The sequence below is a fragment of the Ruditapes philippinarum genome, unplaced genomic scaffold, assembly GCF_026571515.1.
Source record: "Ruditapes philippinarum isolate M1 unplaced genomic scaffold, ASM2657151v2 ctg2080_1_1_1_1, whole genome shotgun sequence".
Taxonomy (NCBI): domain Eukaryota; kingdom Metazoa; phylum Mollusca; class Bivalvia; order Venerida; family Veneridae; genus Ruditapes; species Ruditapes philippinarum.
The window spans coordinates 53,808-80,595 of record NW_026858091.1 but is presented as its reverse complement, the minus strand read 5'-3'; the positions used below and the strand labels follow the sequence as shown (position 1 = coordinate 80,595).

At 33.5% G+C, this 26,788-nt stretch overlaps 2 protein-coding genes across 2 annotated transcripts; both read left to right on the top strand.

Moving 5' to 3' along the window:
* Positions 1-242: 242 nt before the first annotated feature.
* On the top strand, positions 243-7,478 carry LOC132752046 (alcohol dehydrogenase class-3-like). Its single transcript, XM_060742318.1, has 11 exons — positions 243-397; positions 1,023-1,124; positions 2,309-2,456; positions 2,773-2,860; positions 3,030-3,162; positions 3,954-4,040; positions 4,498-4,627; positions 5,120-5,250; positions 5,751-5,886; positions 6,261-6,399; positions 7,152-7,478. The coding sequence occupies exons 1-11, from the start codon at positions 380-382 to the stop codon at positions 7,174-7,176; spliced, it is 1,137 nt and encodes a 378-aa protein (XP_060598301.1). The 5' UTR covers positions 243-379; the 3' UTR covers positions 7,177-7,478.
* Positions 7,479-14,670: 7,192 nt separating this feature from the next.
* LOC132752045 (alcohol dehydrogenase class-3 chain H-like) lies at positions 14,671-25,923 on the top strand. The gene is made up of 11 exons (XM_060742317.1): positions 14,671-14,889; positions 15,514-15,615; positions 15,852-15,999; positions 16,721-16,808; positions 19,724-19,856; positions 20,261-20,347; positions 21,235-21,364; positions 22,815-22,945; positions 23,382-23,517; positions 24,169-24,307; positions 25,504-25,923. Exons 1-11 carry the CDS (start codon positions 14,872-14,874, stop codon positions 25,529-25,531), a joined length of 1,140 nt encoding a protein of 379 aa, XP_060598300.1. The 5' UTR covers positions 14,671-14,871; the 3' UTR covers positions 25,532-25,923.
* The last annotated feature ends 865 nt before the right edge of the window (positions 25,924-26,788 follow it).

Here is a 26,788-nt window from a genome sequence, read left to right as displayed (position 1 = left end):
GTATTACTACAGCAAAATTCTTTATTTCCTTGTATTCAATTTTATTGTATAATAAAAGTGATGATGTAAACATGTTTCAGCTCTATTGATATATACATGTTTCATCTAAAAACCTACAAGATTTACCGTTTGAAAAAATAACATAATTATAATTTTCAGATATTGATGAATATAGGCAATTAATTAATTAAGTTAATTATTGACTTTAAATACGTATTCGATCATATAATCCACGAAGGGTAATGCATTCGTTCTCGAAATTTATCGACACTTTATTTTAAATGCAAACAAAGCACACGTAATTTACAGCACAAAGTTGATAAAAAGTCGGCCACTATAAGTAGATACAACAACAAACGATCAAAGTTTAGGATAAAACATGGCCACTGCTGGAAAGGTATGTTAACTCTGTTATACTTCTATTTATTTTAAGTAATTTTTAATATCAGACAGTTAACGAGATAGTTTTTCTTGAATTGCATCAATTTTGCATAAAATAAGACGACACTTGTGGATTCTACTTAAAAACATAAACGATCTAAATTTTGACCCTAAACAAATTATACCTATCACTGATTTTGCTTGAAGAATCTACATGTGATCAATATAAAGATGCATAGGTTTTATTAAAAGAATATTTACTCCTCATTTCATGCAATTTAAAAGCTAACAAATTTGTAAACTGTTCTTTAAAATAAAGGACATGAATATGCTTATGTTTTACATTATAGATGCTGACCCTTATCTTTAAAGTAGTGCAATATCTATTAATAATTACATTTAGTAAAGTTATATATATATATAAATGTTCACTAAAATGCGTCCGTGTCGATGAAATGTTCCGTGATGCATTGTTGAAAGGCTTACACTGCACATATCGTATTTTTTCTAACAAGTCTACGGAATAACTTTCATTGCTGCAAGTATATAGTTATCAACTGAAATCTTAAAATAGTTTTAATTTTTTTTACCTATATAAAAGCATAAAACCTCTAATATTCTCTTAACCCTTATTGTGACAGCCCATTGTGTGTCGAGCAGCCGTTGCCTGGGAACCAAAGAAACCCGTTACCATTGAAACCATTGAAGTAGCGCCACCTAAAGCCAGGGAAGTCAGAATTAAGGTAACAATGTTACGCATTTCTGCATATGATGTTATATTAGGTATTCAAAGTTGAATTTTGAATCATCCGAACTGGAACGTTTAATTCCACTTTTTTCATTATTTACAGACCCCTTTATTCTTCATGCATGATTGACTATAAAAGATCTTTTAAGGTCATTTTAGGAGCCATCTCTTCCGTTGTTGAAAAAAATGTGTGTATTTTATAATTTATTAATTGGGACGAAAATATGTTGGTCGATGTACAACTTAATTGGTGGGTATATCTTCTAAAGGATAATCAAATTAACTGGGCCGGTTTTACTATCAAGTCCCTTAGGACAATAACCGAGGATCACCGATAGCATATCAGGATATTTAAATTTTATCAATATCTTACCTTGACATAATTTACTTATGCTATGTCATCATCCTTTACAAGATTATAAACAGTTTACATCATTTGAACTCTAATCTAGTATCATGATATTTGGACAATGTAAACGAACCTTGAAAATTTTCAGCGTTCTGATTTTTGAACTTAACATAGTAAACTACTTTCATATTGAGTTGTTTGAATAGTACTGTTTTATGACTTGTTCATAAATGTGTTAAGCGGACATAAAGTATCTTATTACTGCACATATATAGAACAAGTCATGCCCACGAATATATGAAAAGAATGGAAGGCAAAACAAGACCATATATAGTATTAAAAGAAACCTTCACAAAAGTACAACTGTAGAGGCCTCAGTTTAATTTCTTTATTTGACACATCTTCCTGCACCAAGATAACAGTTTGCTAATAAATCCCGCTACTGTTGAACTATGACCAATATGTGTTTGAGAAATTAATAACGTTATCTCACATATGCGACTGCCTTTGAGTTGAAGAAGATTCTTTTTGTTACTTCTCGTCGTTGAACTGCTTGATCTTGATCATGATCTACAAATTCCACATCGTATCTAATCTTAATTGGAAATTGTAAACCGGTCAACGCATTTCCGTTGCGTTAAAACATGGCAGCTGCGAAACCTTGTAGTATTTTATATATACAAAATAATGATTTTTTTATTCACGGATTTTAAAAGATTGTGACCTTTGAATCCTAGTGCGTGTGAACGCTTATCTGAATTGTATAACACATGGAAACTGAAAAAGTATGTCAAATGTTACGATTTAATGCTGATTTTGATTCATTTTAGGTAATTGCAAATGGCGTTTGTCACTCAGATTTGAGCGTGCTAGATGGGAAGTCGTGGGACCCCAGAATAAAATGGCCTATGATACTCGGGCATGAAGGGGCTGGAATCGTTGAGAGCGTTGGTGAAGGCGTAACAGAATACAAAGAAGGTTTATTGACTGTTTCAGTTTCAAGTAAAACCGAATGGTCGACATATTAACTAAGCACCATATCATATTTACCACATCAATCAATCAAATTTTTCTAAAAAGATCTATTGGTCCACATAATAATTCAAGATTTGATCACGTGGTATCCAGTAGAAAAGTGTTTGTTATATTGTTTGTTTTTTTTATAAAGGAGATGAAGTGATTCTCTTGGATATACTAGAAAGAAAACACATCTGTGGTTACCCAAAAGGTTACCATGCACGTGACTACCTTAAAGTTGTAATAGTAAATAACTTCTGCTTTTATTTTGACGTAGGTGACCACGTGATTCCCTTGTACCAGCCACAGTGTAATGAATGTGATAACTGTAAAAGTACAAAGACAAATATATGTAACAAGATAAGGTACGTATTTTAACAATTTAACTTTTTATTGTTTTTATTCATGTATATTTAGGATATTCAAAACCAAAAAAAAAAAACTTTTTTGTTATTATGTCATAGAAACTGTATTAATGATGAAGAGAGGCAGAAATTTAATCCAATTTGACCAATCAAATACTCTTATTTTCAGACAAACTATAGCGATTGGTGTAATGCCGGATAACACCACAAGATTTACGTGCAAAGGCCAGCCTGTACATCATTTTATGGGCACGAGTACATTCAGTGAATATACTGTGGTTGCAGATATTTCACTTTGCAAGGTAAATCGTCACTTCTATGATACATGTATAAGCCAATGACTATATTTATCATAATATACTGCTATATAGATATATAATGTCACTCACTGTATATCATATTTCGCGCTGTGTTTATCATTGTATATCACATAGCACTCTGTTTATATCATGTCACTCCTTGTATATCATATATCACTCTGGGTATATCATGTCCCCCCTTTATACCATATATCAATACTTGTATATAATGTCACTCCCTGTATATCATATATTAATCTTTGTATATCTGTCACTCTAATATATTTATATTGTTAAGAACAATACCGATTCTATTGGACTCGTACACAGCTGTAAAACCTATATCAGACTCGGCTTGTGCCTCGTCCAATATAGTTTGACAGCTGTTTAGTCGTCCAATAGAATTCAGTATTTTGTATAAAAATGTTTAATAACCTCATATTATCAGATGTCGCTCATTGTATATCATATAAGATCACTGAATGTTTACAACTCAAAGTGGAAACAACTTTTGTTGGTTTACCTATATCCATGCAGAAAACATAAAAATAAAATATAAACAAATAAAATATTTAATATAATTTAAGACTGGCGAACAGTAACATTGGAAACTTTGTTTATCTTGATCGGCTTCAGTAACTTTGTCAGTAGATCTTTATCGAGAGAAATTTTTATTTGCTTGAAATTGTTTTTTAAATATAATCTTTAATTTACATTATAATAAGATGTGGTCGTTTTCTACATATCTGAAAGAACACATACATAAACCAGTAAGTTTAACATTTTATTTCCAGATTGACCCTGCTGCACCTTTAGAGAAAGTATGTCTCATTGGTTGTGGTATATCAACGGGTTATGGCGCCGCTCTTAACACTGCTAAGGTTTGTACAGGACTTAAGTTATTGAAACATATTACGGACTTGGAATGATATATTAACTCAATCAAGTCAGTTATTGAAACGAAAAAATAAGAGACTTCAAATGAATAATTTGAAATTAAATAATGCTACGACAACCAAGGTTAGTTATTGGAGCATATTATGTGCTTCGAAATTAAAATAAAATAAAGATGATGTCTGTAAAAATGTCAATAAATTCTAGGGCACTTACACGAAACAAGTTTACGGTAGTACGGTAACTAAATGCCATTTTTATTACGAAGCACATGTACTTTGTAAAAGATTTTTGCGACTAACGAAGTTGATAACTGAAAAGATCTCCTCATTCATTAATTTATGAACTATATTATCATTCCAATTTTTGTTGTATTTCCTTTATTCTCACCTCAAATCTATATGATTAGTATTATCGCAATGTATCTGTTTGGATTTAAAACAGGTGGACGAAGGTTCAACATGTGCAGTGTGGGGTTTGGGCGCAGTTGGTCTGGCCACTGTGATGGGTTGTAAAGCGGCTGGCGCTAAACGTATTATTGCTGTAGATTTAAACCCTGAAAAAGAAGAACTTGGTATACTTCTCATTACTATACCAAATATATTTGACTAATAATCATACGATCTCTAGCCGCGTGGGTTCAAACCCCGCCAGGGGCAAACGTTGTATCCTTGAGTAAAAAACTTGATTAGTACTGATTGGTTGCACGAATAGATAAGATGGTGTGTCTATAAGCTTAGAGCTTTTTATACAATCAAACTATATTAATTCTGTATAAACTTAATAAATTATAACTAATAACTAATATAGTATATAAATGTTGGCGACTTTATTTAGCATTGTGATACACGTATTGAAAAAAAAAAAAATTTAAAGGCAACCACATACAAAATTAAAGAAAATTATATTGGAATCTTTTTTTTTTTTTTTTTTTTTTTTTTTGACGACAAGATACACTTACGTTAATTATTATAATCAACTATAGCATATTCATAAGCTGTGATTTGCTTCATATTTGTTTTTAACTAAATTTTAATATGATATAAAACGTTTTTTGTTGTTTCAGCTAAACAATTTGGTGCTACAGAATTTATTAACCCATCGGATCACGATAAGCCAATAGAAGCTGTGATTGGTATGAAAACAATGGGAGGTTGTGATTTTACATTTGAATGTATCGGGCTAGTTTCAACAATCGTAAGTTAATGCTGATTACATTTTGATATTTTCTTACTTACTTTTTATAGAGGTATGGTTTTACTTTAGGATCTTATATGCTGTGTTGGCACTGAACTAATTCCAATATTGGAATTATTCAGTTTCGTCAAAAGGACACAAAGGGTCAAATATTTGACACTTTATTTTTACATGTTAGGCTTTGCCACAAAGTGTACACACATTATTTCCTAATGATATCATCTTCAATTCTGACAGACTCTAAGGTATGTCGATTTAATCATCTAACGGAGCAGAAGATAACGGCCACGTAATTTATCAGAAATGAAAATCGAAAGTTGTATAACTTGATTTAAATAATTTGCCACAGTCTATAAGGGAAAGTATATCTTTTCAGAGTGATCATAAGAAATTGTTGGCATTAAAGATATACAAGAAAATATCAAGCATGTAACTAGTTATAACACCATCACCTTTGCTAAGATCTTTATAACACGTTTTTCTATTATTGTATGTTACAGCGATCGGCATTCTATAGTTGCAGAGAGGGGTGGGGTAAGACAATTGTTGTAGGAGTTGTACCGGCTGGTCAGGAGGTTTCAATATCTCCTCTAGCATTCAATGTCGGCAGAACAATGACTGGAACGGTTTTTGGAGGTATAATATATTCATACGTGCATTTTAATTCCTTATATTTTCCCTGCTAGAAATTCGAACAAACCCTCTAGTGTCTCCTAAGTTAATGCCGCTAAACTGGAATCTAACGCGCCTTGTCGCTTTGGCTCGAATCTTGTCAGATAATTAGGACTCTTTTCATGTGATGAACCTATCTATAGCTATATGTTGTGAAAACAGGGTGGTTCTGACCCGGTCTCTGCTCGTATCGGATGAAGTCTTTCTCCAAAAATTGTCATATGGCATTAAAAAGGCCATTGTTGTTTGAATCCAATAAAACCAAAATACTCATGTCATTGAGATATGATCTACATGTATATTGTAATAGGAGTTATATGATTTTCATTGTCTAACAGGCTGGAAAAGCAAAGAAGGCGTGCCGAAATTGGTAGATTTGTACATGAAGAATGAATTAATGGTAGACGAGTTTATATCAAAGATGATTGACCTAGATGGTGTCAATGATGCATTTGACCTTTTGCGTGGCGGAAAAGGGTAAGGTCAATTATTTCTATCCTGAAACATAAAGGCACGGTAAAGGTTTCTGTAGAGTTAGCTTTAGTCATCGTAACATATACCGTAGTGTAGATCAGCGTTTGTCCGTCTGTACGTCCGAATTTTTGTTACAATGCATATTATATATTTATAAGTTTATACAAATTTATAACTTTTTCGAAGAAGTTTGAGTATTTGGGTATATTGCTTTGCAAAGCGTCTGCCGGCCTATATGCCCATCGGTCTGTAAAACTCTCCGTTTCCGACCAAAAACAATAGAGAACGATTTGGCCTACATCCCTAAGATTTTTATTAACTATTAGATCAACCGTATTAACTTTGAGGTCAGTCAAAGGCCAAAGTAACTGTGGTATTTACTAAAAGTAGTCCAAATAATAACTATAGAACGCTTTAGACTACTGCTTTTTAAATGAATAGCAGGTCACCGTGTATTTGTATATTCAGTAACGCAGGAGTTTGAAACAACGCAGGAATTTTGCAAAAGTAAGGCAGGTATATATTCTGTGCGGTCACGAGGACCACAGATCACCGTGTATATGTTTATAATGTAAAACTAAAAAAGAATTGTTCACAAGCAAGGCAGAATTGTATTCTATGGCCATCACGAGCCCCAAGGTGGTAAATCAACCAATATATTTTATAGAAAATCAAATTGAATAGAAATGAATTAGCACATGCTTTCTTTATATATTTGATAACTACATGTTTTTTCTTTCTTTTTCTCTTTCTAGGATTAGATCAGTGATCAAATTTTGACGGAACTGTTGCAGCCACCATGAAGCATACTAAGGACTTGAACCTTTTTCTTGAACGTTATTTTGTTTAATGCAATTTGTTTGTTTTATCAGTTTTATGTATAAACAGATTTTTATTCACAATGAGTGTTTTCATATCTATTAAACATGTTTATTTGTATAAAATATGAGAATAATTCTTGGGATTTTACCAAATATATTGCTTCCACCCATATGCTGAATATTTTCAATATGTTCTCGGTATTGAAATAAGGGATATACACATGCAAATGTCCATAAATGAAATAAATGTTATTGTTTCTATTTCAAGTGTCTTTATCTACACACAAAGTCCTGAGTTACCTCTCCCGTATGATATGAAAACAACCATCACAACGAATCTATATGACTATGCAAGGGAGATAACTGAACTTAAGTGCATGTTTAAGTAATGTTGGAAGTTATCTGGAAGCATACATTATAACCTCATACCTTATTTATAGAATATCGTAAACTTGTCATCATTAAAGATCGCGAAAGTCAAGCCTCTCTTGATATAGTAACACATAGTTTCATTGAAATGTCAAATATCTTAATTATTTTGCTATTATAACTGTTGTTTGAAACAATATGTACATGTATATATAAATGGCTTCTGACCAGATTTTAATAAACATGGTACATGTTCTCAAAAAATGTATTGTAACGTCCACGGGTTCTGTGACATCCGCGTCATCGTGTATCACAACATCGAGTTCTTCTTCCTCAAAAGTCCCATCACCTCAGAACTGCTGAAATCATTCACTGTTTGGTAAGCATGACCAGCAAAATTGACAGAGACGTATTTATTGTTCATTCTTGACGGTAAATGGCGAATTACAGTCTCAGTCGGAACCACTATATTGTCGACTAACTCCAAACGACTGTTAGTAATTTTTATTTTATATTATTGATTTATTATCCTTTTTAAGTCTAGTGCAATGGGATATGGAAATTACTTTATTTTTGAGAAACGACTGCAAGGTGTTATGCACCATTACAAGGGACCTGGATCTACCAAGTCTCGTAGGATAGTCCCACTGTTTGACGCCCCGCCCCTCTCCCATTTTTAAGTTAAATGTCTCCAACACTACACCGTATTTAGGTTAAACTACATAACGTTATCGTACACCAAGTACCTGATACACTTTACCTTAACATGGCATATGACGACATCGCTTTATAACATCAAAAGACAAAATGACAATGATTTGACATGTCAGATTTGATGCCAAGATTATTATTTATTATGAAGTTGTTTTGAAGCACTATTATTAGTCGCCGGTAGAAACTGGCGACTATATTTGTAACAGTTTAATATTATACCTATGGTAAGAGAAGGCATTACTTTCTGTAAATAAAAGCATTATAATTACTGAACAATTAAAGACTACAATTGTTTTCAGTAATCTCAAAAATTCAAACATACAATAACGTTGCTCAATGAAATGAAATATTCAAATATTGACATCGTAAAAAGCAACATTACAATTTTTATAAAATGAATTAACGACGTATCCCTATGGACCAGTCATTGAATTTAGGGATGCTTTTACTTTTTTAAAGTGTCAAGCGTTGCTATTTTATGATGAATAAATCATGCATGATATTTAAAATGACACTTTTAAATTATCTGGTTGTTTGTATCTTTTGAGGCCTATTCTATTTTTTTTATCTTATTTATTATAAACAGTTTCTCCCAGAATCACGTGACTACACGTTGTATGTTATTGTTATAAAATCTATTAATAGTAACAAATGGCTGATAAGATAGACATACAGGTAACTAGCTGATAAAGTGCAAATCAAAGTAATTTTGTATGAAAAATCTCGGTATAACAGTAGGGGCCGGATTCGTATTGGATACAAAGAGAAAACTAATAAACCAGTGATAGTTTATCCCACTGAAAGGCAATTAAACGTTAACTATATCGTATGTAACGACAGGAATATTGATTTCAGCCAAATAATATATTTTTTTCGATAGTGCATAATAATATTTTTTTATGCAGACACCACTTTTACAGTAGAATTGCATTGTTTTATGCAATAATTAAGCATATATATTTTCATAGTCACTTTGCAAATATTCGATGATCGGTAATAATTTGTCGGCAATTATCGGATGCTCAGAAAACCATACGGAATTCAAATGTATGGTACAACGGTATATGTATAAAGTAGAATTACAAGTAGAATTATAATCATATTATTTGCTTTACAAGCCTTGATGACAAGGTGTTAGATTTTAAGTTAGTTTCAAATTGAAGACTGTATAGGTTCATTAAATCAGGTACGTTAATATACATACCTGATTAAATTGATTTTTTATGTTTTCTTTTATAATACTTTTTGTATTTTGCAAAACTTGACCGTTTATCAAAATTATGAAATAAAAAAGTGCTAGAAATGAAACACACGATTTATCAACTTATGTTTCATAAAGTCAAAAGATATTATAAAATTCAATTTATGAAAACTACAGGATTTGTCCGAGATTCGAACTTGCGCCTACTACATGTACATGTAGGTTACAACTCCGTCATACTTACCACAAGGCCATCGAGCAGTATCAATTGATATAATTATACACGTAATTATACTTACAATAAAATCGTTAACATTAATCATAAAAAGTTATGTAAGCAAACGAAACAGCTCCCGAAAATTATTGAGTCTCGTGTAAATATTGTCAAACAATACTAGCTTATTAAATAATGATAACAGTTTCTTGACAAAATTGCTAAGCAAGTTTGCTTCAAAAATGATGTTTTATTATAACATAGCATAAATCTATTGCATAAAACTCTCAGCAAGAAATATATAATTGTGGCAAGTAAATGAAAACGTGTTTATGAATAAACATTACTCAACTTATTGTTCCTCTTTTCTTTATACTCGAACCATTAAACTGATATTTTCTTTAATTTATGATAATACAATCATATTTCTATCCGGCGACTTGATGCTTTAGCATCAAAATCTCTACTTGTTATTATATTTGATTGTGCTGTTGTTGCTGGTGGGTAGGTGGCGATAATGACGATGATGATGATGATGATGACGACAACGATGATGATGATTTTAAAAAGATTTCTTTTAATAAGGTTTGTTTCAAGACATTTTCCTATGGTTATGTTCTATAAATATATACTTGAACACAAGCACGTTATCCAATTATTAACCTTGAACAAACTGAAGTATAGGTTATCTGTTTTCTTCCTACATCATCTGTACGGCTTATCAAGCGATAACACGTATTTTAAACACATAAATTATCATAAACCATTTATATGTCAACGGATTAGATACGGTTAAAGATATAATATAAACAAATAAAAAAAAAACGAAAAAAATACACCCAAAAAACATTAGATATCCTTGAAATGTAAATGTAACGTAAACATTTCTTCCAGAATAATTTGTCCAGATTGATACTCGTCACAAACTCGTGCCGACGGTGATGCTTTGTTACGTGTATATTTCTATATTTCTAACGAAATAATGCTCTTTCTTTATTACTTAATTTATTTGGAATTTAGGTGTTATTGATAATAATAAATGAAGATTCAATTGGATCAAGCTAAAAGAAAAATAGGTCAGTGTGAAATGTGCTCCAATTGCACGAGAGTAGTCAGTGTGTCACATAACGTAGAAACATATGAGCTGCGCCATGACAAAACCAAGGTAATGAGTTTGCGACCAGCATAGATCCAGACCAGCCTGTGCGTTCGCGCAGTCTGATCAGGATCCATGCTGTTCGCTATCAGTTTCTCTACTTGTAATAGGGTTTGTAAGCAGACTGCGCGGATGTACAGACTGGTCTGGATCCATGCTGGTCCCAAACGTATTTTGTTGGTTTTGTCATGGCGCGGCTCATATGTATTTGATGTAAGGAAATGTTAAGGTTCCTCCCAAAAATATGATAATGTATATAATCATCTTCTTTTTGGATTGACCCCGCAGACCATCTACATGAAGTTTGTTCAATTGGGTGCAGCATTTCGATAGGATTATGAGCGTACATTCGTGAATATTTTCCTGTTTTCAAAAAGAATAAGATTGCCAAGAAAATCAGGGGTCTTTCCAGTGTAAACTATCTATATATTGTCTTTATAGCACCTGGTTTACATGTTTCAACATGTTTTAATACAAATAAGTAAACTGTTACAAATTGTAGACTCAATCTTAGTATGTCGAAAAGTGGGTTTTTTAGTTGATAGAAGGTTTAGATATGTTTACAAGGATTTTAGGAGATATAAATGTTTTAGAAAACAAATTCTCGAGAGCGGCTTAGTTTCATATGCTACTGAACAGTGTATAATGTACAATTTCATTCAAGGAAGTATCAAACGTTTAATGGATATTCTTAAGATATAATGTTATAATTTATATATTATCACAAGTATGGCGTGGGTTCGATCCCCGAGAGATGCTTTGGTAGTTTAGCACGGAGGAAGGTAGTCTAGTACTGGTGTAACTCTCCAGGATTGATGGTTTGGAAACTACCCGCCTATATTACTGAAATGTTATTGAGAAAAGGCTTAAAATGAAACAAAACAAACAAACAAGTATAAAACAGATTTCTTTCCATTTTTTAAATTTCTGATTCAGCAATGTTTTGTCATAGTCCTCTGACATGATCCGTGTTGACTTATCCGTTACAACTCGTCTATAGGTATCATGGAAAGCATGCACCTCAATATTTTCATGTGTTTGATGGGGTGTACAATCACATGTCTTCTGTTATACGGCGACAATACCGTCTTATTGTTATTCAGTGGCTTACATTTCTTACATCTGTTACTTCGATATGGCGAATTATGCTAATAAGGCGGCATTTGAGAGAAGCAGACTAATGAAGGGCTGTAGGGATGGTGCAGCAGGGGGTCACCTTCCGCCAGGTTGGTGCGGCGCTTGGTGTACACTACACCATCATTACTAGATACCGGCTACATGGTATACCCGCCAGGAGGCACGCTGAAGGTCAGCAAAGGGTCACAACACCAGCACAGGATCGGTTTATTGGTCGAAATGACCTTGCTAATGCTGCGAGGTCCGTGTTTCCACGCAGAAGGTACATAGAAGGCTGCATGAAGGTAATTTGCGGTCGAGAAGACCTTGCATACGTAACCCTTTGAAGGAGCATACACGATGGACCATGCAACACTGGAGACACGTTCTGTTCGATGATGAGTCCAGGTTCTCTCTAGACTTCACACAGATAAGCGTGCTAGAGTCTGGAGAAGACGAAGTGAACGGTCTCAGACTGCAACTATTGCAGAGCATGACCGCCACGGGTCAATGGGTCTGTTATGGTGTGGGGAGGTATCCTGGTTAGGTTGTAGTCTGAAGCAGTCGGCGATCAGTTCATTCTAACGAACAATAATGCTCACCCCATAGGACCAGGGTGTTCCAGGACTACCTAGAAGGCTTGCTTACCTGACTTAAATCCAATAAAACAAATGTGGAATGAGCAGGTTAGAATTTTAGATCGTCAGCTGCAACCCAGAACCATACAGGAACTTGGAGCCATGTTGGTTTAAGAATGGGCAGCTATATCCGTTAGAACGATCAGAAACCTAATAGGGAATATGAGAAGGCGCTGCCTAGCTGTCATTGATAGTCATGGGTCACACACACTGTATTAAGTCTGAAACTGAAAACTTAAAAAAAAAATAACAACAACAAAACAACAATTTAAAAAATTTGGAAAACACGCTGCATGTTCTGAACTATTCAAAGAGAGGAGTCAACATTTTCTCTAGCACAGAAATCAGTGTAAAACTCATTTATAGGTCAGCTGAATTGATAAAATAGAAGATCGATATAAAACTATCCGAAAAAAAAAAAAACATTCACATTCAAACAAATGGTGCTTAGCAAAAGTTGAGTAGTATATATATATATATTTAACCAACAATAACTTTTGTTTCAACAGGGTAAGGGTTAGAGCATGCTCTAAACGCAACAAAATAAACAAACAAAACTGTCTTTATTTGTCCCAGATATTAAACAAAAAATCAGAAGTGTCGATGACAGGCTATGTATAAGGTACTGTTACTAAAAAAGTTGTTTACTATCCCATATAAAGTACGCTAATAAAAGATGAAGCAATACTTTACAATAAGTTTGGTAACTGAAACCAAAATGGTAGGGTGTCATTCCCATACTTACAGGTGTCATTTATGGTTTGTCTCACAAAATAAAAATTCAGCCTAAAATGCATGCATAGCGCAAATTGGTGAGAGAACAACAACTTGGTAAGCTATGACTTTAACAGAGTAAACTTTGCAGTACTAAAAACCGTTCCTAACAATATGCATCTAAACTATAATATGTATCTTTACGTATAAATGCACGGTATTTAAGTCCTTTATGTCAATTTCTAGTGCAATAATGTACTACTCGTGTACTTTTTTCTGTATTAATATGTTTTTGATCCCTCGATCTTGATAAATTGAACCTTATGCTCAAGTTTTGATAAGGTAACTAGGATTCTCCTGGTTGCATTGCGCGAACGAAAAGCATACATTATTTTATTTGCAATCTGTGCGGGGCCACAAATCTGCACGTCTTAGATAGTCGCTGGTTTTTAGGAATTTTGGTAAGGGTGAGGGTATAGTAGCTGCCATGCCGTTTATTTAAGTTCATGGAAAAAATGTGGTTAAAGATAACAAAGAACGTTGGTTCATTACTGAAATGCAATACATGTAGTTTGAATAACAGACTTGATCTGTGATTTATGGCGGTTGATTTTTTACACTTTGCCCGTTGCGTTGTCGATAGCGACAACACAACCTATATTGTTATGGCCTTTTCTACTTGTCGTGTTGTCACGAGCGAAACATGCCAAACGGCGCGTTGTTATGCGGAGCGTTGTCGCAATGTCGCCCTGTCGCTTGGTTTTTATAAATACAAATAGCCAATCGTTCGATTTGAGTCAAGCGACAATGTAGCATCGCGTCAACACGCCGCACGACAATGCTCCGTTTGTAGTGCTTCATTTTCGACATGATGACAAGACGATAGTACCGCGCTGCGCCGTATGGCGCTTTTCGTGCTGTCGCTAGCTCGCGACAACACGACGCACAAAAGTGTTCCAAATCAGCCACCATAGTGCTTGCGCTTGTACAACCGTAACGCAAAAAATGAGACAATACAACACAGTGAAAGTGCAACATAACGAAAATGCGACAATGCAACAATGCGAATAAGCGAAAATGCGACAATCTGAAAAAGCGAAATTGCAACTATGCAAAAGATGCAACAATACAAAAAGGCGAAAATGCAAAAAGGCGAAAAAGCGTTTACTCGACATAGATTGACTTCGTGTCAATTTCTTCCTAAAAAGCAAAGATTAGACATGTAATGCAAAAACACGATGCACTTTATGCGTCGTATTGTCGCTCTTTTTTGTCATCCTTTCGCATTTTAGCCTCGGGAAGAGGTTAGTTTGGGTAGATATACGAGTTATTACCGACGAGATAAACTGCTTTAATTATGCAGTAACTTTTGAATGTTTCATGATAGAATGAGTCTTATGAGCGCGAGACAGTTCAAGGTTTCAACCTAGTTTCAGTTGGGAAAAAAAGCAAAATTGTTTATTTTGTCTTGCCCTCTTGGGTTTATCTTTAAAAATACACACAAGATTCAGGTGTAACATCTAGTTTAGAATATGGCTACCGCAGGGAAGGTAGGTCTTTAGAATATTAAACTTTTAACTTTTTTTTACAATTTTATAATTATTTTTCTCTGGTTGGATTATAAATTAAGTGTTTTTATAGAATATGCGAGAATAATTAATTAGGTGATAATTTATTTTTCTATTTTATTTCAAACGATTTTATTTCAAGTGTTTCTTAATTACTCTATTATTTACCTTTTTTACTTTTTATTTTTAGTATTTTTTGTTAAATTGAAGTATTCTCAATAATAGAATCAAATGTATTTTAATTGTTTTAAACTACATGTGTTACTGTTAAGATATTTTGTTTTAAGTCAGTTACTAAGATTTGAAAATATTAGTTTTTTCTTTTTAAATAATCAGAAAAATAATACGCATTAAAGTTTAAAAGTTGGGGGAAACATCATACTGGATCTGATAGATTAATATATGGACTAAAATTTAGAAATAAACAATCTGATATTCTCTTCTTGATATGACCAAAGTATACGGCAAGTCAAAGACAAGCTAGTAGTGACACGTCCAACATGATGACGCTGACGTCGAACAGCGTTAACATGTGACGCAAAGTGAGCGGAGACGTTTAACTTTTGATTATCGACAAAAAAAACAACCTTTTTTTCTTGTAATCAGACTATCACGTGTCGGGCCGCTGTTGCCTGGGAACCAAAGAAACCTCTTGGCATAGAGACGGTAGAGGTCGCTCCACCTAAAGCCGGAGAAGTCAGGTTTAAAGTAAGTGGAGTTTTATTGTTTTATTATTTTTATTCTATTTTTCTGAAGATTTCAATTTAGAACACTTTGCTGCAAATGATTTATTGTACATTGTTCATGTGCGTGGTATAAGTTCATGTAGTCGACAATCCCGCCAACGAATATTCATGAATGTGCATTTTTTTATTAATTGATTGATTGATTGATTGATTGATTGATTGGTTGATTGATTAATTGATTGATTGATTGATTTATAGGTGGTTGCCAATGGAGCCTGTCATTCGGACTTGTGGATTATGGAGGGAAAATGCTGGGACGATCGGATGCAATGGCCGATGATTCTTGGGCATGAGGGGGCCGGGATAGTTGAAAGTGTCGGTGAAGGAGTTACCGACTTTAAGCCAGGTTATAAAAAAATATTTTCTTAAAAGGATTAAACTTTTATTCAAAGCAAGATAAAATGTTATGTTCAATTGTTTGACAAGACAATTAGATGTAAAACTGACGGTATTCTTTTTTTTATAATTAATCATGTAACAGTGTCTGGTAAAAGTTCATATATTCATCAATCAGTTAAAACCTGTGTCATCTGCCTATCGGCGTAAACACAAACTTATTTTTCCTAATAAACTGACATTATGCTCATCCAAAGAATATAGATATATGCCCAAAAGGCTTCTTTTGCCTTTATTAACATCTGTGTCAAGTTTCATGCTTTTCCCATTTTCTGAAGTATTTTAGCATATTTTATTACAAATTGACTGGACTAATATAGTAAGTCAACAGGTGAAAGACAACATAAGTTTATATTTTGCCATAATTCCTTACAATTTTATGATTTTATAATTTACTAGCATGAACAATAAACAACTCTCGTTCCCCAAGGAAATTTCTGTAAATATCTATTGGAAAATACCTGTTATGTTCACTTTATTGAAAGACTGGGGCAGTCTTTTTAAATTTTAGACATATATATATTAGAATCAAATATTGGTCTATCGCCATCTTCTGAAATATACAATATTTCAATTCATGCTATTATGTTACATAAAAAAACGAAAAAAAAAAAAGAAAAAAAAAGAAGAAAAAAACAGCGTCCCTACTTAGTAATCATTTTACTTTCCAGGAGATCACGTTATTCCGCTCTTCCAACCAAATTGTCAGACCTGTCAATTTTGTAAAAGAGAGGATACGAATCTCTGCGACACTAACAGGTAATGCGATTAAGTTTTAAGATATTAAAACTTATTCATTACTTACGTGCGTGTGTTTTGTTTTTATTGCTTATTTGTATATTCTAAAGTGTGTTTTTTTATCTTTTGTTATTACCTTGGTAGATCTATATGGTAATAATGATGATTGGTTTTCGTCACAAAAACACGATCAAACCACCTTTTTGCGAATTTTCGTTATTAATTTGACATATTTTCTCGTTTGCGATATTGCGGTTGCAAAAGCTTAAATACTCGAAAATATGACAAAGTTATCATTTGCCGACTAATATGAAATTATGTAAAATAAGTCAGCTTAAGTAAGATCATTTCTGAAATTCAAATATTGTATCTGTCAAATTCATATCACAAAAAAGTAAAACCTGTTAATCATGATTTATGAAAATGAATTCGTGCATAAAATTCAAGCGTCGTCTTTTCTTGCGTTATCACTGTATACAATTTACACTATAGACATTTTCTATATATATATATCACGTTTATTTTATTACAAGATAGATCAAAAAGACGATGTTCAAAATAACCGATTTGGCACAGTGCACAATGAAGATATATCGTTTATTTGAACATTTTAAAACGCTTGCAAAAACAACATGTTTTGTATCAATTAAATGCAAATGTAGGTTTTGAACTTTAGCGCTATGTAGGAGCACATTTGTCTCGGAACACATTTGTCTCACGAGGTGTGACCGATGTGCTCGTAAACATTCATATTTGCGACGAATTGGAAATTAGACGAATGTGTTCGACACACAATAGAAAGGACACTCGAAGCACATTTGTCTCACACTCTTCCATAAAATTCTACTTAAAAAGAAAACTGTTTCTGCTTAGTACATTGTAATTGTCCGAAAAGGTAGATATAAAAATTGTTCTGGGTTTTCTGTATTTTCTGTAATACCGTCTTTATGTCACTTCCGGTCAATCGAAAACTTCCTGAGTCATATATTAACTTAAGGAATATCCCTGTTCTGCATGTCAAGTGAAAGTTTCTACCAGTACACGATTCAGAACCCCAACACATATGCAGCAAGTCCATTCTTATCGTTATTAATTGTGACACGTTTTTTTCCGATGCTTAAAGTTTTATAAATGATTTAAGATATATTCTAAGCAACAACAAGGTAGTATCTACGGTGGCATAAAGGGGACATAGGATTTTCTTACTTATTTATTACGTGCGCACGCGATAGCTATTACGTGGCCACGCGATACTATAACGTACGCAGGCGATAGCTTATACGTTCTAAAGGGATGGTAATTGCTTGCGCACGCGATAGCTTTTACTTGCGCACGCGGATATGTATTCCGCATTTGGACCCTGGACGGGCTTCCTCGCATGTATAGTTAGGCGCCCTGAGTGAGTGTCGAACCCACAGCGGTTATGGACAAGTATTTTTTTTTAAATAACTCGACCATTGAGGGCCACTAAATGATCTAAGGAAGAAAATAAGAAGACCATCCTACACGTATTTTGTGTTCATCAGAATGTATATTTAGAAAAAAATCAACATTTTCCGAGAATTGCTGCTTTCAGATCAACCATTAAAAAAGAACTTACAACGTCCATGAGTTCCTAAATGAATCCGGGTAATGCCATAATAATCAGACGCGACATTCCGACGAGATACGAAGCGAGGACCGATATTGTAACACGAGATCTCGCAATGTCGAAGTATCCCGTACCACGATATTTCACGGTATAATATCGTGCCTCCATTTCATGTTTTACCGGATTTACCACGATGATGTGATGACACAATGGTGAAAATAATATCGCGTTTTCATCATCATGCCATCGCAGTTTCATTATCGTACCATCGTATTTCCACCATTGTTACATCGTGTTTTCCCCATCGTAACATAACGTTTTCATCATTGTGACTTCGTTATTTCACCATCGTACCATCGTTGTTTCACATTCGTACCATCGTGTTTTTACCATCGTACCATCGCGATATCGCGCTTTCACCATTGTACAATCGGGTACGTGAACGGGACTCCGTATGTTTCAGTGTACGCCTTCAGGTTCAACCAATCAAATTTCTTGAATAAGAGATATTAGAATAAATAGCTGACTTTAGTTTTTAGGTTTTATAAAAAAAAGGCATTAGCAAACCTATTGATGATTACACTTGACATGAGGTAAAACGGCGAACCGTTAAAAATTCTGCCGTGGGAAAATATATTACAAATAAGTCATAAAAAATGACATGATACAAATGTGCTTTCTTGTCCCTTAAAAAGCATGAGACAAATGTGCTTTCTTGCCCCTAAAAACTTGATCGGAGCACAATTTGTCACACAAAATTGTTTTCCTTGGTAGACATTTGAGGTTCCATTTGTCTCATGTGGGACAAATGCGACCGCATCGGTCTTACGTAAGACAAATGTGCTCCGAGACAAATGGGCTCCTACAGCGCTAACTTAAGTACAAAACATCATTATTACCAAGGTCGAATACACTATCTATTTGTTATTTTGAGGCATAAGATATGATTATTTTCCCGCTTTTTGATCTTTATAATTACATTTTTTATTTGAAATTGTCTATGATCAAATGTAAGAATGTTTAAAATGTTTCTCAGTCTACTGACCATGAAAAATCCATGGTCATGGACCATGACGGTGGTCAATGTCATCTTGTTTTATCGCTGCTAGAATTCTAATGACTTCCTGCAGACATTATTTACCAAAGTTTTTAGTGCAAGATTTTTATTCTTTTATTCTGCTTGCAATGTGTTATGAAACACGTTTTAAATTTTACAAGAACCTAACTCTGAATACGCTAATTCATTAATCTTTCATGAAGGGACGTTTTAAAGTAGCATCGCCTTTTGTCCATATTCAAATAAACTTTTAGAAAGCGTGCTCTCATACATGTATATAATTTTCAGAGACTCCCAGGCACGAGGAGAAATGCCGGACGGAACCACGAGATTCACGTGCAGGGGTAAACCGGTGTATCATTTCCTCGGCTGTAGCACATTTAGTGAATATACAGTAGTGCCTGTCGCCTCATTGTCCAAGGTATGTGATTTCTTTAATTCTTCCTGTTACGCCACCAAGGTTTCATGATTTTTGAAATAGAAAATTGATACTTTTAACCATTTTTTCATTATTTTGCAGAAGTTCATCATTCAAACTTGTTTTGCTTATTAAGGCACTAATGCAATTCATAAATTATCCAATGAAAACAAATTGGTGTCTTATGCAGAGTCGGTTTCTAAATTGTATTTGAAAAATTTGCATTTAATCACTAAACACAAAATAAAAATAAATTAATAAAAAAAAACACTTCCTATCAAGATAATTTCGTCAATTTATTAAAACGCCTTGCCATTCTAATTTGAACTATTTTATTTGGTGCACAGACATGCATAGACATTTTTTGTTAACTCACGACAACATGATTAAATTTTCCCTCTTTGCAGATTGACCCCGCAGCCCCTCTAGATAAAGTTTGTCTGATTGGGTGTGGAATTTCAACCGGGTTTGGAGCGGCTGTCAACACAGCCAGGGTAAAGTATTATAAAAATACCATAATAAGCTGAATAGGGGGAAAATGAATAAATGGGTCATTCGGATAGGAATCGAAAAATTTCGTACTGACATACGGTTATTCGGAATGCTTCGATTAGAAATGTGATGAATAAGAATCGCTGACAACCCTTTCATGAAATTGCATATTTTTGATTATTTTTTCTTCTTCTGTTTTCTTTTTTCGAAAAAAAAAAGAGTTTGCGTATCGATCATTTGGCAAATAAACAAAAGAGTTTTAAAAATCTTCCTATGGGAGATCTTCAGTAAGAGACTATGTCATGCTAAAATAAAACATTTGAAACCTTATAGTGTCTGGAAAAAAAGTTAAGCCAAACATAGGATTTACTTTTTCGCATCAAAATAAATTGAACCGTTCTATAACAAGTCATGCATCCGCCAGTGAGGGGAATTTTGGTTGTGAGTGGGTTTTTTTTATAATGAGATATGTTTTAAATATGCTTACATTAATTCTACGTACGTGATAGATTTTCTCGTTTAAATGATAAAGACAGATGTGTTAGTTTTAAACAGCATTTTTTTTGTTATAATGATAAATCTTAAAACCGACTGGCAAGCTATTGTAGTTATAAAGATATGTTTGCAGTTAAAAATTCATTTTTGTAAAAACATGAAAAACATCTGCATAACAAAGTAATTTAAACAGCCACTAGCTATTTTGGCTCTAATTGAGTCAGAATGTATGGCAGATATGTATGTTATAGAAACGACGTTGTAATTTCAACGTCAGCATCATTTTGTTGATAGATATTATATGGTGTCCCGTTCCCCAGTGATACCATTAAAATCCGTATTTTTCAAGCATTTTGTTTACCTAACATGTACACACGTACGATTAATCTTTAAGGTAGAGGAGGGGTCAGTCTGCGCTGTTTGGGGTCTAGGAGCCATTGGTCTTGCAACATTGATGGGCTGCAGGGCGGCAAAGGCAAAACGTATTATTGCAGTTGATATCAACCCTATGAAGTTCGAAGTTGGTAATTATCTATAATCATATAGTCATTTCAGTGCTACATATATAATCATTCAGTCACGTCAGCAGTGCATAATCATTCAGTCATTTCAACAGGATATAATCATTCAGTCATTTCAACAGGATATAATCATTCAGTCGTTTCAACAGGATATTATCATGCAACCATTTCAACACGATACAATCATTCAGTCATTTCAACAGGAAACAATCATTCAGTCCTTTCAACAGGATATAACCATGCAACCATTTCAACACGATACAATCATTCAGTCATTTCAACAGGAGACACCCATTCAGTCGCTTCAACAGGATAAAATCATGCAACCATTTCAACAGGACAGGACATTGAGTCATTGCAATAGGATACACTCATTCATTCATTTCAACAGAATATAATCATTCAGTCATTTCAACAGGATACAATCCTTCAGTTATTCCAACAGGATACAATCATTCAGCCATTCAACAGGATACACTCATTCATTCATTTCAACAGGATATAATTATTCAATTGTTTCAACAGGACACAATCTATCAGTCATTCTAACACGATACAATCCTTCAGTCATTTCAACAGGATATAATCATTCAGTCATTTCAATAGGATACAATAATTCAGTCAATTCAACACGATACAACCATTCAGTCAATTCAACACGATACAATCCTTCAGTTATTCCAACAGGATATAATCATTCAGTCATTTCAGCACGATATAATCATTCAGTCATTTCAACAGGATATAATCATTCAGTCATTTCAACAGGATACAATCATTCAGTCATTTCAACAGGATACAATCATTTAGTCATTTCAACACGATATAATCATTCAGTCATTTCAACACGATACAATCATTCAGTCATTTCAACAGGATACAATCATTCAGTCATTTCAACACGATACAATCATTCAGTCAATTTTACAGGATACAATCATTCAGTCATTTTTACAGGATACAATCATTCAGTCATTTCAACACGATACAATCATTCAGTCAATTCAACACGATACAATCATTCAGTCAATTCAACACGATACAATCCTTCAGTTATTCCAACAGGATATAATCATTCAGTCATTTCAGCACGATATAATCATTCAGTCATTTCAACAGGATAAATCTTTCAGTCGTTTCAACAGGATATAATGATTTAGTCATTTCAACATGACATAATCATGCGACTATTTCAACAGGATAAAATCATTCATTCATTCATTTCAAATTCAGTCATTTTAACAGGATACAATCATCAGTCAGTCATTTTAACACGATACAATCATTCAGTCATTTCAACACGATATCATTTACTCCCTACATCGTGGATATTTTCGAATTCTTAGAATTTCTTGCCCGACAACATATCTCAATTATTCTTGTATAATCTCAAACTTGAAGGTAAAATGTTCGTATCCCTTCCAATTTAGTGTTTAAATGTTATTTATTTAAGCGAAGAAATTTGGCGCTACTGAGTGTGTGAATCCAAAAGATTACAACAAACCTATTGAAGAAGTTATCAAAGAGTTAACCAATGGAGGATGCGAATATACATTTGAATGTGTTGGGAGCACGGCAACCATGGTAACGCTATATAATTAAAGACATATGTTTTATTTAAATCATCAGGTGTTATCTCATTCCGTGATTTATGTTTATCTTAAGCTTTCTAATTTAGAATAATGTTGAAATAAATTTCACATTTTGTTTTACTTTTGCTCTGCGGTAGATAAATCAGTCCATGTGAACGTTGCTTCATGCCAGTGCTATAAAAATATAAAATAAATTATAAATAAATCTTTCTCAAACATCAGTTAAGGATACATTTAATGGTGAAATCTTTACTTTGACATTTTGTTGAATATTATTACTAGTCTCAAAAGAAAAGTGTTCCAAATAGTTGTAGATCTTTCCTTCTTTTCAATATCTATTCTTTTATATTGAAACCCTTTCAAACAATCAAACGATGACATTATTCGTGATCTTCTTTATTGCTTATCATAAAATGTTGTTATTCTAGAATTCGGCGTTCAACAGCTGTCGTGTCGGACCTAGCGTCGCTACTGTGGTAGGACTGGTCGCCGTTGGTGAGAAGGTCGCCGTGTCGCCACTTCCTTTCCTCTTCGGCAGAGTTTGGAAGGGCACTTTCTTTGGAGGTATCTTATGTACTGCAATCTTTCATTTGCTCTTTGCTGTTCCCCTTTGTGATCCCTTTTTTTAATCAAGTTCTGTAATTAAGCTATAAAAACTGAGAAGATAAATAAGAATACATTGAGATTGTTTTAAAGGAATACAGAATGTGAGTCGGTGCCAGTTTGCAAAATTGAAACATTTGAATGTTCAGTGACTTTGCAGAAGTTTTCTAACTATATGTCCATATAAACGGTGCATAGGGCAGCAAATAATTTGAGGTTATTCAATGTTTCCATTTTTGACCATTGGATAGAAGAAGTACTGTCTCTGACTCGATCAGTTTATCTTTCAATAGGTCAATCTTTAATCTTGTACTCGCAAATATGATGTCCGTGAACGCTACGTTTATCCGACAATGACTTTCAGGGTGGTTCATAAAGAATAAGACTTCAATTGCTAACATAAGATTTAAAAACCCTTTTTAAGGCCAGCATGTGTTATTGTGCCGTTAAACCCACCCACTCAAACAAACAAACATATAGTTGTGAAGTAGGGCAGGATTGTCCAGGTCGGTCTACTGCCTTGAATATATTAAACATTTCTAAAACAGTTATTGGCACTATATTACCTTTATATACCTTTGCTAGTGCAGTAATAGTTCCAAATCTTTACAGGATGTAAAGGGAAGGAAAGTGTACCAAAGATGGTAACAATGTACATGAACAAGCAACTGATGGTGGATGAATTTATCTCGCATACATTTACACTTGATGGGGTCAATGAGGCATTTGACCTCATGCGAGCTGGGAAAAGGTAGGGACTAGTTTCATATCTTTCAGATGAATATGTAAACCCCATGCTACAACATTGCAGTAAAATAATCATTTCGGGTCTATTTTTTAATAAAAATGATGATATATATAATATAAACATATTAATGAGGGTAAAATAGTTAATTAAACATCATTTCGAGATGAGCGGGAAATTATACACACTGCAGCAAGACTCGATCAGACCTCATGGCAAATACATAAAGTATATAATACTTCAAACTATTTTATTGTAAATCGCAAATGACATTGATGCCAGTAAGTAACATAAAACGGGTTACTATCAAATTTATGCGTAAGAACGTCATAGATAAAATCAAATTGTCAAAGCCATCATGATTTTTTTTTTGCTTTATTCAAATAAAACAAGATTGTATAATTCATCAAAATTAAATGTCAATTAATTTACATAAAACAGAAAAAAAAAACATATCCTTGAAAGTAACGGCATGATTACGTTGCTTTGCATAATATCAATTACAATTTTATTATGTATAAAATGTTGGATAAATTAGATTTATAGATCTACAGTTAAATTTGCAATTTCCGTTAAAATTCGGAAAGCTCCTTTATGAACACTTACTTTATTCCTTGATAGTCCTGGAACACCCAAATCGCATTCATACATGACCGATGAACACAAATGTTTTATTGCAAAACCATTGACATCGAGTTAGAATCCCCTCTACTCATACTGAAATTTCTTAACCCTTCGAACCTACATAGTTTAAATGTACTCGTCCATCTTCTATTCTAAACAAAACCATTAATCACTTTTTAGGGAACTTTCAAAATATTGTATGTATTGACTGAATATCGAACCATGGTCAGATATCACTGATGTGCCGGGTAAACTTCGTCTGCACTGGTCGCATGGTTAGAATATGTTGACGTAAGCCGACTAAAAGTTTTAGCCTCTAAGTGAAATTTTCAACTGAGACCATGTCTTAACTAAAACTGTTGTTACATTCTGGAAATGTGTATTCTTTTATTTCTTCCAATAGTTGAAGAGCATAACATATATTAATTAGTGCTTTACATTTAATTGAAAATTAAAATTGTTGTTACTTCTTAAAATTGATAGTTGCTTTCTATATCCCATCTTACAGAAAATATGGTACTAGAAAAATAACATTCTGTCATATATATTTTTCTTTATTACTTTATTTTTTTTTTCAGTATCCGATCTGTGGTGAAGCTTCAATAAGATGGACATTGTACATGTATATCAATTCAACATGGCACCCGGAAATGACATCATTGAAATGGAGTAATACATCATATGATTGATGTAGATCTGATATAAGATCATGGCTTTTAAGCTATAGTGCATACACGTTAAAGTGTATACATATATATGACATAGTTCGCTTTATCTAGAGGACCTATATTTTGCATTTGTATCACTAACTTGCTTATTGTTTCAATAGACTGCAAATGCAGCATCATCATATACACGCATATTATCTCTTAAATAAATGTCAGACAACAATTTGCGAGGACTTTTGCTCTATTAGTTGACGCCGATTAGCATGCATTGTCCGTGTAATAAAACTTTACTGTGGACATAATTATATAGAAATAAAGCATTAGCAATTTTATCGTGTTTGTTGATAATTATATTTTACTACATGTATATACCGGAAAAAACCCCATTTAAATGGCGAATGTACCATTTGGGAAAATAAAGTTGTACTTATAACTAAGAAGAATTCGGGGATATTGGATAAAATGTATAATCTGCAAGTGTATTTACATCCAAGTCTTGACTGCTTGTACCACAGGGGATTCTGTCATTTTTTTTCCTTTCCCACTATGTATATAATATAACAAGGGATACAACTCAAAATTGCTCAATTCATGAAAAAGTAAATAGAACGCAGTATACAACAGTTTTTATTCTTTTGATTGTTGGACATTGATGAAAGAATCGATAATTTCAAAAAAAATGACTCACTTTGTTACATGGACAAGATATTATTAAAAATAACCTTTCATGTTTCATTTTTACACACGTTCGTAAAATTTCGGTTTGTAAAATTACACGTGTAAAACGACATCTAATGCAAACGTATGCTCATATAAGAAAGTTTAATCATGTAATCGGTTAAAAATCAATCATCTACCACCATCAATGATGCAATCATTATCTTCTGGTACAAATTATTGTAACAATTATTGTTTGTTTTGATAATTTCTATCCTCGGCTTCCATTTTGATGTTGCCCGTATGTTCCATGCGTAAATCCAACTTCTGTTAGTAACTGTCAATTTCATTGGCTAATGAATAATAATAATCCGGATAATAACGGCATATAGCCGCGACAAATAGCGTTTTTTTCATCAGCCAATGAAAATACTCGGAACATAAACACACCTGCAAAATGGACGACAACTTGACAGCCAATGTAAATATTGAAATGTTAGCTATTTCCTGCAATGTTACAGGTTTTAATGAAGTGTTT

What these genes read in the sequence shown, in the direction of transcription:
- LOC132752046 (XM_060742318.1), top strand. An exon ending in AATATATGTAACAAGATAAG is followed by an intron (nt 2,861 to 3,029) that starts GTACGTATTTTA and finishes TCTTATTTTCAG; the next exon opens with ACAAACTATAGCGATTGGTG. An exon ending in CCGCTCTTAACACTGCTAAG is followed by an intron (nt 4,041 to 4,497) that starts GTTTGTACAGGA and finishes GATTTAAAACAG; the next exon opens with GTGGACGAAGGTTCAACATG.
- LOC132752045 (XM_060742317.1), top strand. An exon ending in CCGGAGAAGTCAGGTTTAAA is followed by an intron (nt 15,616 to 15,851) that starts GTAAGTGGAGTT and finishes ATTGATTTATAG; the next exon opens with GTGGTTGCCAATGGAGCCTG. An exon ending in TTGGGAGCACGGCAACCATG is followed by an intron (nt 22,946 to 23,381) that starts GTAACGCTATAT and finishes TTGTTATTCTAG; the next exon opens with AATTCGGCGTTCAACAGCTG.